At 38.2% G+C, this 10,856-nt stretch overlaps 1 protein-coding gene and 1 non-coding gene across 2 annotated transcripts; one reads left to right on the top strand and one right to left on the bottom strand.

The window, feature by feature from the left end:
- Positions 1–8,093: 8,093 nt before the first annotated feature.
- Positions 8,094–8,200, bottom strand: LOC120087463 (small nucleolar RNA R71). Its single transcript, XR_005484604.1, has one exon. It is a non-coding gene; the product is annotated as a small nucleolar RNA R71 (small nucleolar RNA).
- A 1,463-nt stretch (positions 8,201–9,663) lies between these two features.
- LOC150034263 (uncharacterized) lies at positions 9,664–10,560 on the top strand. Its single transcript, XM_090317283.1, has 2 exons — positions 9,664–10,297; positions 10,454–10,560. The coding sequence occupies exons 1-2, from the start codon at positions 9,664–9,666 to the stop codon at positions 10,558–10,560; spliced, it is 741 nt and encodes a 246-aa protein (XP_090173409.1).
- The last annotated feature ends 296 nt before the right edge of the window (positions 10,561–10,856 follow it).

Here is a 10,856-nt window from a genome sequence, read left to right as displayed (position 1 = left end):
TGTGTGTTGGGTTTTATGTCCTAAAACTCGTGGTATGTAAACAATGGAACTTATTTTGAAAATTCAATAAGATGTTATTGAATAGATGTTTTACTTGATGGAAATCCAATAAACCTGAAAGTCCTTTAACTATTAGATGAATACTTGAACTTTATGTGGAGACATAAAGGTGGATTAGGTTCAAGTAAATAGTCAAAATGATATATAGTATATGAATAAGGTTGGGTACCTTATTTTGGTAACCCTACTAGATGCGGCCTGCTCTGTGGTTGTTACAAGGAGTTGTCAAGTGCTACAAAAGAAGTGATCCTAATTCGTTCATGTTAGGACATGAGGAGTGGGGGTGTCCTTGTGCAAAAGAGTTTGTACAAGATCGGACCACAAAATTATCACTCTTACTTTATGACACTGTTTACTGTTTAAGACTGACTATTTCAAAGCGATGACTTAGGTAACTTGACCTTAATCCTGAGTTGACTATGAATTCCTATTTATTTGGAATTATCCTTAGATTTGCATAGGTGAGGGTTGGCTCAACAGCGTCGATTCAATAAACCTCCCATTTCAGGGGTAAAACCGGATAGGTAGTTGGGGACATAGGGTGCAAGACGGAATTCACTCCTACTCGCTTTTAGGAATAATAGAGAGGTTGTTCCCTTAAGTGATGATTCTAGGTCTTGAACAAGGGACCCTGCCCTCTTATTGGTACGAGAGGGACTCAGTTTTGTTGATTGAAGAGATTGGAGTGAAGTTAAAGGGTGACAACCGAAAGAAATTTAGCTGAAAATTCTTGAGAAGAAGGTGTTCTTCATTTTGGGTTGTTGCAGTGAACATTCTCCAAATTCCCTTTGATTTCAACTTATTTTGAGTCCCACAACTCAATATAGAGCACTAAAAGAATAGTAGGAAAGATCTTATGGTGGTCTGCACAAATATTTGGAGGATATAGTAGCTAGAAATCAAGATTTCAATGGTTCTTCAAAGGTATGTCTTGAAACCCATTAAATTCTGTTTAAGCATGTTTTCGTTTCTGCCAAAATTAATCAATTCGAGTGCTTATCGATCCTTGTTGCTCCCGCTGCGTGCTGTACCAGTCTAGCAATTGGTATCAGAGCATCAAATAAGCATTCAATTCGGATTAATTTTGGTTTGATGGGTGTTTTATATGAAAATATGAAACTACTGTACTAATATGGTTTTCTGAGTTTTGGCTTTTAATTTCTCTTTAATTTCTCGTTTAAATTTGTAATAGGCTCTTGTTTGATGAGCTTATATATCTTCCCAAGAGTCTGAAATTTATTTGGAGTCATTAGAGTTGAAATTAAGCTGTAATTCGAAGAAACAGGCGAAGAGGCCAAGTTGCATATTCCCGAAAATCAGCCTCTATTCATGTCGTCATCGAGCTTCAGTAGAAACAATCGTTTAGCTTCATGCGTTAGACGATGTGAAGAAAAGCTAAACGATCGTGTATGTTCGGACGTTGATTATTTAGGTGTTGTGCACTGGACGACCGTGTACTTGCAGGAGTTAAGTGATGCGTTGTATTGCTATACGATAGCACTACACGATCGTGTAGCTTCGAGTGGGAGCTAAGTGATGCGGTGAAGAGCTATACGATATCATTGCACAATCGTTTACCTATGATCGGGAGCTAAGTGACGCGTTGAGTTACTATGCGATAGTACTAAGCGATTGTTTACCTCTAAGCGGCAGCTAAGCGATGCGTTGAAATGCTAAGCAATAGCATTAATCGATCGTTTACCTATGTGTGGCAGCTGGGCGATGCGTTGAGAGCTATGCGATAGCACTAAGTGATCGCTTACCTTGTGCACGCGTTAAACGATCAAGACGTGAGCTAGACGATGGTGCTAAGCGATCGTGTAGTAAATGTCCGTGCTAAACGATGGAGTTGCGTGATAGTGTTGGACACTAAGTGATCGTGTAGCATCCTCTGACACTAGACGATGACACTATATGGTAGAAGGCAAACACTACACGATTGTGTAGCTTTGTTAAGCGATATGCATTGGTTGCTAAATGATCACACAAACACTAAACGATCAGGAAAACGTATGACGATGGTCGTCATTACTAAACAATCAGCCTTAGCGAGATTTTGAGCGAGAGCGAGAGTTGCAGGTTCGACCGATTCTCTTGAGGTCTATTCTGGTTCAGCTTCAAATGGTTTACGGGTGGTTCGGTCAGACGGTTCGGGTTTGGTTCAAGCGGTTTGGAGCGGTCGAGCGGTGTTAAAACTGTTTTTGTAATAGTTAGGCTTTTGTTTGCTTGTTGCCAAAATTAAAACCATATCAGTCTGTGTTTAATTATTTATGCATTGGATGTATATTATAATTAAATAAATCTTGTATGTGCATATAGTATGCCATTTAGATTTCAAATCCCACCGTAGGAAGCATGCAACATGCATTGAAAGTATGTTATAAATTGTTATAATATATATTATGCATGTTAGGGTTTCTTGTATTTAATATAATAGTTATATTAAATATTGAATGCCTGTATGTTGTTGATGTTTAGTATATCTAAAGTCTTATAAGCTGTTATAAAATTGGGTTAGACATTTAAAATCCATAATAAAGAACAGTTGCATGCTCATGTAGGTTAACCACTTGTTTTAATAGTTAAAATAGGTCGTTAAACTTGTAAAACTAGGGTTACAAACTCAACTGGTATATGATCCTGTCGAAGGCTGGGGGTATTTAAGTTGACAGTCTACGGAACACCTCATACCTGGGGATTATGATCGAATAATTGAGCGTTAGTAACCGATTTTATGAGTATTCGTGAGCGATGTGAGGTAATAAAAGGGTTTATCACCTAGATATCGTAGGTTTAAGTCCATTTATAAGTGTTATACTTGGATAAACCACATAGACTTAGGGTTTTTTTTATCAGTCGAAAAAGAACATAAGTATAATTTTACCCAAAAATTAGAACACTTCAGTGGTAGTCAATAACTTCTATATGATAGAGTTATTAAAAAAACTTCAGTGGGAGATTAATAACATACACGATATGTTATTCTTAGCTCTCGCGTCCCTAAGAGTTCACAGTTTGGATTTAAGCGGTACTTCGTGTCACCCTGGAAGTGACTTTCATTCGGAAAGTATTTTTTTTAGCTTAAATTTAGACTCTGGTGAATAAGGGGAAGTTGTTCGAACTGAAATCAAGTGTACGATTTCAACTGCCACGTCTCCACATGGTTCACATCGTGAGATTCATATGACACTTTGTGTCATCTTGGAAGTGACCTCTATTCGAAAAGTGGATGTATGCATCAATATCAATGTGAACGAGGGAAGTAGTTCATAGTAAGTGGGTGAAGGAAATATGTCAACATGTCCTGCAGTCTCTTCCGTTAGTTTGGACCGTGAGATTCCTATGTTGCACCTGCTAGTTAGCTTTAAGCGGCCCTTTGCTAGTCATTTAACGATGACTATCCCCTTGGAGGATTGTAACATAAAATTCGAAACAACTCAAGCTCCAAAAATGGATAAGATTTCTTAGGGTTTTGTGACCTCTGACGTTTGAAAATGGTGAGTCTACACTTACAGAATTATTAAGTGGTAATAAATTCTGACCAAAAGCGGTACCTAAATGACTATTGGAATATGAGTTATTCTGGAGATAGTATTTAGACAAGAGTGTCTTGTTGTAGTATTGTTGCAAAAGAATAATCTTGGGTACATTATTAAAATTGCTAAAACTTGATTGGATTTAAAAGCAATTCACTTATAGATTTTGTTTATAATTTCATAATGATGAGTTCAATAATACAAGTGTTGGCATCGGATAAACTCATGGGGATAACTACGTGAATTGGAAATCAAATTTGAACACGATACTTGTAAAGACGATTTGCGGTTTGTCTTAACTGAGGATTGTCCTCCCATTCCTAGCTCTAACACAAACCGAAATTTTCAGGATGGGTATGACAAATGGGTCAAGACTAAGATAAAGCTCGTGCTTATATCCTCGCCAGCTTATTCGATGTTTTGGTAAAGAAGCATGAAGATATGAGTACTACAAAAGAGATTATGGAATCTCTGTGAGGGATGTTTGGACAACCGTCCTTCACCCTGAGGCATGATGCCATCAAGTACATTACAATAGTCGCATGAAAGAGGGGACCAATGATCGTGAACATGTCCTGGACATGATGGTCCACTTTAATGTGGTAGAAGTAAACGGTGCTATCATGGATGAGAAAAGTCAAGTTGGTTTTATTCTAAAATCTCTTTCGAAGAGTTTTTTGCAATTCTATATGAATGCATTGATGAATAAAATTGAATACAACTTGACTACTCTGCTGAATAAGCTACAGGCTTACCAGAAAATGTTGAGAACAAAGGGTCTGGAGTCAGAAGTAAATGTTACTACTACCGAGAAGAGAGGAACGCCCTCCAAGCTTAATGTAGCCTCCTCTTCAAAGAGTAAGAGTATTCCTGTGAAGAAGGGCAAAGGGAAAGGGAATAAGAAACCTACTGGAAAGAAAGGCAAGGATAACGCTGTAGAGAAAGAGAAATGTTTCCACTGCAACAAAAAAGGGCACTAGAAGAGAAACTGCCCTCAGTGGACAATGCTGTAGAGAAAGAGAAATGTTTCCACTGCAACGAAAAAGGGCACTAGAAGAGAAACTGCCCTCAGTACCTTGTCGAAAAGAGAGTAGAGAAAGGTAAATAGGCTAACTAGTTCCTAGGGATCGTTTGCTCAGCTCGACCAGTGGGAGAAGTTGCTGTTTAATCTTACTGCTTTTGTAAATCTTGTAAAGAACAAATTGTATATTTTTGTGATAAATGAAATGTTCATTTTAAAAAATTATGTTTGTTCTAGCAACTTCTATTAAGAATCAAATTGTTAAAATCTATTTGTAAATATTCAGATATTTAAATGGCTAGATCAAAGTATAGAAAGTTTAAATATTTCTAAATTTAACTGTTAACAAAGAGTTGTTGAGACAGGTCAGATGCATCTAACTTAAAGAGTTGAGAGTATCTCAATGTAGTGGGAGGAAAGTGTGCTTCCTAGCCATTATTGAGAATGAAATGCTACCTCATATAGTTTATTCAAAAGCCTATTTTATACTAACATGTTTACAATGATTCTCTTGGCTAAAGTGTTTGAGAATTACCTAGTAGGACTAGGAATACCATATTAATAACCTAGGGCAAGTGGGAGAAATATCAGGTATGAGATACCAAATGGTAAAAGATGGGTATGAGATGCCTTAGTTTATTGTATTTTTCTATAAAACTCAGAAACCCAGTCTTATATATCGGATATATAAGTTTCCACTGGAGTTTTAGTCCAAGTGGGAGTTTGTTGGGTTTTATGTCCTAAAACTCGTGGTATGTAAACAATGAAACTTATTCTGAAAATTCAATATGGTGTTATTGAATAGATGTTTTGCTTGATGGAAATCTAATGAACCTGACAGTCCCTTGACTATTGGATGAGTACTTGAACTTTATATGGAGACATAAAGGTGGATCAAGTTCGAGTAAATAGTCAAAATGATCTATAGTATATGAATAAGATTGGGTACCTTATTCTGGTAACACTATTGAATGCGGTCTGCTTTGTAGTTATTACAAGGAGTTGTAAAGTGCTACAAACGAAGTGATCCTAATTAGTTCATGTTAGGACATGAGGAGTGGGGATGTCTTTGTGCAAAAGGATTTGTACAAGATCAGACCACAAAATTAGTCACTCTTACTTTATAACGCTGTTTACTATTTAAGACTGACTATTTCAAAGCGTTGACCTAGTAACTTGACCTTAATCCTGAGCTAACTATGAATTTCTATTTATTTGAAATTATCCTTAGATTTTCATAGGTGAGGGTTAGCTCAATAGCATCGGCTCAATAAACCTCCCATTTTAGGGGTAAGATCGATAGACAGCTAGGGACATAGGGTGCAAGATGGAATTTACTCCTATCCACTTTTAGGGATAGTAGAGAGGTTGTTCCCTTAAGTGTTGATCCTGGGTCTTGAACAAGGGAACTGTGATAACTGGTAGAAATACAAGTTATTGAAGCTCAAATTATTAAAACAATGGGAAAAAACAATGCGAAAATAGGCAATATTATGATTGAATGTGCCAAACTAAAAGAAATTGAGATCGCTGATGCTCATCGCATAAAAGCAATTAATTTGCCTATTATCTGTGGAGGTACAATGTGATGGCGCGTCTGAAATTTTGATCCAAGGATACAAAGCGATGGTGCACTTGAGTTTGCGATCGCAAGAAGTACCTTAAAAGCAATCGCATAAAGACCTTACATAAAGGCGACAACATAATAAATCATGATGGGACGTAAAGCTAATAATCGTCAATTATGAAATACAGTTGACGACCGTTAAATACCATACCGTTGCAAATACATTGAACTTCTGATGACTTTCAGATGGCGTAACAGAGTATGGAAATTAATGCTGCCCATCTTTGCAATCATTAGTGAGAAGAGTTGCATCACCTTGAAATCTATGAATACCCAATGCTACCAAACCAGAGAGAACAGAGAGCGAGGCGAAGCCGAGGGAAGGGAATCCTTGAAAAGAAATTAATTTTCGGAGAGGTCGAGAGACTGTCGGAAAATAATGCAAAAGAGAGATATCCAACCCTTGCGAGAGCAAGAGTTTACAAATCAGAACAGAGTTGAAGTGATAAAGAATAGTGTGAAAAGCCACGGGAAGCAAGACATTGCTTACCTGGCTTGATATTTTTCACTTCATTTATTGTTTTGTACTCAACATTTTATTGGCAAAAATTGAAACTTCATTTCGATTTATGTTCAGTCTTTCCACACCATGCATGAGTAACTAAATTTGTGAATGGGTTGAGAAGTACTTAGCTAGCATGACTTAAGCTATGCACTTCATACAATCATCTTGTCTTATGTATGTGTCATTCATCATTTGGAGTACTTGAGAGAGTAGTCTAAAGATAGAATCTAGGCTTGAGAGAGTTGGATTAAATCGCATAAGCAAGAGTAGAGACTTAGAAATAAGTTCTATCTACTACATTCCATATACATCGCATGCATCCTAGAAATAGGAAATGTGGCATTATGCATTGAGAAATGTAATGCTTAATATTTGTAGCATGTTCGCATAACTTGTACAAAATCTTAAGAAATGTTAGCTAAACCTCTTTTCAACCCCTTTATCGCATACTTGTTACAACACCACCCTTTCATCGCTCCACGTTTAATTCCATCGCATTAGAAATTCTAAATTAAATCACCATCTAATTCTTTTTCACCATCGCAATAGAATCGGAGAGTCCGTTTCATATCTATTTAGTAATCCCTGTGTTCGACCCTAAGAAGGCTTATACTTGGGCTTTGTTAGGAAAACTTGTATGATCATCGCATCCATACATCATCGCATGATAAACCAACGCATCAAGTTTTTGGTGCCATTGCCAGGGATTACGATATAGATTGCGCTAACATCAAACCTCTTTGATCTTTGCAGCTTTCGATCTTTGTTGAATTGCCATTCCATCTGTGAAGGAAGAAGCAAGCGTTGCATGAGCGAAGGACATACTCCTGAGCTCAAATACGACCCAGAGATTGAAATAACTTTTCGCAAAAGACATATACAGACATAAACGACAAGAAGAGTTCACAAAATGGCTGAACAACCTGAGGAACGAGTAGCAAATGAAAATAACATGATGGCAAATCCTATCCTACTGGCAAATGATCGCAATAGACCCATCTGGGATTATACGTCACCAAACTTGTATGATCTCTCCCTAAGAATCATGAGACCAACATTGGATGGATCAAGGTTCGAGATAAAGCCAGTGATGTTACAAATGATACAAACAACAGGATAGTTCGAAGAACGGCATGGTGAAGATCCGCACGCCCATCTACGAAGCTTCATTGAAATTTGCAACACTTTTGTGCTCCCTAATATTTCCCCAGAAGAGATTCGACTCACGTTATTTCCATTTTCATTATGCGATAAAGCAAGAAAACGGGCTTACTCTCTCGAACCAGAAGAGATAACTTCATGGGAGCAAGTTGTGGAGAAGTTTATGAAGTATTTTCCTTCTAAAGAAGGAGGAAATTGATCACCAATTTTGAACAAGAAGAAGATGAATCGCTCAGTGATGCATGGGCGAGATTCAAGAAACTAGTACGCGACTGCCCACACAATGGATTGTCGGATTTCCTCCAAATGGAGATTTTCTATCATGGACTCAATTCTGCATCGTAGACAGCTGCCAATGCAGTAGTAGCAGGAGGTCTGTTGGACAAAACATATGATGAAGCAAAGAACATTCTTGATCGCATCTCGAAAAACCACGAAGATTAGCAAGAAAGCGATTAAAGAACAAAGCCTAGAGAAGGTAATGTGAGTAATGGTGCCATTGCATCATTACAAAATCAGATGAATGTGATGATAAATTTGTTGCAAGGCATCACAATAAACAATTCAGGAACTCGAAATGGGCAAGTCAATGCGATAGAGCAAACAAGCACTAGTTGTGTCGTATGTGAAGAATCACATTCTTTTGAGGAATGTCCACGAAATCCTCAATCAATCTACTTTGTCAAAAAAATCTTTTTTCAAATACTTACAACCCGGGGTGACGAAATCACCCTAATTTTTCTTAGAAGAATAACCAACAGCAAGGCAGTCAGTCAGTGGCTCAGAGAGAGGGATCGCCAGGGTTTTTCCATAGAACTAATGGACAATAACAATAGTAAGCTAACAGGTCTCAAACGCCATCCTCATCATCCCTGGAAAACTTGTTGAAGCAAGGCAGTCAGTCAGTGGCTCAGAGAGAGGGATCGCCAGGGTTTTTCCATAGAACTAATGGACAATAGCAATAGTAAGCTAACAGCTCTCAAACGCCATCCTCATCATCCCTGGAAAACTTGTTGAAGCAATACATCGAAAAAAATGAAATAGTTCTTCAAAATTAAGCTACATCCATTCGTAATTTGGAAATTCAAATAGGACAAATTGCAGAAGAGCTAAAGAACAGACCCCAAGGGACATTGCCTAGCCCAACTGAGCCTCCACGCAATTTAGGGAATATAGGGAAAGAACACTGCCAAGCAGTCACCCTAAGAAGTGGAAAGACGATGATAGAAGTCAGAAAGGAGCCAGAGTCAAAGGAGCAACCTGCGATTGAATCAAAGAAACCTCTAGCGCAAACTGAGTCAAAGGAGTCCGAGACTATGGAACCAGAAGATGTGATCACCTCTAAGCCTCCAGACCATGAAACATTGAAAGTATAGCTACCTCCATTTCCTCAAAGACTGAAAAAGAAACAAAACGATGAAGTTCAGTATCATCGCTTCCTGGAAATATTGAAATAATTGCACATCAATATTCCATTCATAGAAGCAATAGAGCAAATGCCGGTGTATGCCAAATTTTTGAAGGACATTGTCTCGAATAAGAGAGGCACGGGAAGATTCGCAACGGTGGCATTGACACAAGAATCCAACACTATAATTCCACCATAGATGCATAACCCAGGCAGTTTCACAATACCCTGCTCAATCGGAGAGATCTATATGGTCAAGCATTATGCGATCTTGGGGTAAGCATAAACTTAATGCCCCTTTCAATCTTCAAAAGATTGAATGTAGGACAGCTAACACCCACAACGATGACTCTTCAACTCGCAGATAGATCCTTGGTGCACCCTAAAGGGAAATTAAAGGATGTCTTGGTAACAATAGACAGATTCATTCTACCTGCAGACTTCATTATCCTAGATTATGAGGTGGATAAAGATGTTCCAATCATATTGGGACAACCATTCTTGTCTACTGGTCTTGCTCAAATAGATGTGCACAAGGGAGAAATCACAATGAGCATTAACAGAAAGAAGCTCAGGTTCAATATTATCAAGGCAATGAAGTTGCCAGATGAGGAAGGCTCATCAGATTCCAATGATGAACACACCTGCATTGAAGATTGGGAATCCGAGGAAGAAAATGAAGAAAAAAAGGATGCGACAATATCCATAGAGACTTGCCATGTGATAACAGAGATATTGAAGAATGAAAAAATGTTGAATTTGGATGAAGAAAGAAAAACACAGAAGCCCTCTTTAGAGCAACCACCTACACTGGAACTAAAAACTCTACCAACCCACTTGAAGTACGTATTTCTCGGCCAGAATGAAACCTTACCAGTCATCATATCCTCTGCGTTACCTGAAGAAAAAGAAATTGCATTGCTCAGTGTTCTAAAGAAATATATTAGAGCAATCGGATGGATGCTCGCAGACATCAAAGGTATTAGATTGACATATTGTATGCATCGAATTCGGCTTGAAGAAAACCAGAAAGGCTTGATAAAACCTCAACACAGACTAAACCCTGCGATGAAAGAGGTTGTTAAAAAATAAATCATCACATGATTAAATGTTGGCATTATCTACCATATCACAGATAGCACGTGGGTCAGCCCCATGCAGTGTGTTCCCAAAAAGGGTGGGATGGCAGTAGTTCTTAAAGCAAACAACGAATTGATCCCCATGAGGATCGTCACGGGTTAACGGATTCCTCTTACCTTTCATTGATCAAATGCTCGACCGATTAGCAGGGAATGACTATTTCTGCTTCCTTGATAGGTACATAGGCTATAACCAACTTATGATCGCACCAGAGGATCAAGAAAAGACCATGTTCACAATCATGTCCCCTCGATGCACAATCTCTCAGATGAGATGATACTTCCGCTCTATATGTTTGCCACGCTTGTGATTCCTAGGCTCTCGAAAATTAGTCACAACACCACTAGTATCACAATAAAGTGAGATGGGCTTTGACATGTATGGAACAACTTCCAGAT

This window comes from Benincasa hispida, chromosome 9 (genome assembly GCF_027475165.1).
Source record: "Benincasa hispida cultivar pf3 chromosome 9, pf3_genome.v1.1, whole genome shotgun sequence".
Classification (NCBI taxonomy): Eukaryota; Viridiplantae; Streptophyta; class Magnoliopsida; order Cucurbitales; family Cucurbitaceae; genus Benincasa; species Benincasa hispida.
The sequence above is the reverse complement of the archived record's forward strand: the minus strand, read 5'-3'. Positions and strand labels throughout refer to the sequence as shown.

Excerpts from the sequence above, each read along its gene's own strand:
- LOC150034263 (XM_090317283.1), top strand. The coding sequence starts at position 9,664 with ATGACTCTTCAACTCGCAGATAGATCCTTGGTGCACCCTAAAGGGAAA. Across the intron at positions 10,298-10,453 it reads GATGCTCGCAGACATCAAAG|ATAGCACGTGGGTCAGCCCC; the intron begins GTATTAGATTGA and ends ACCATATCACAG.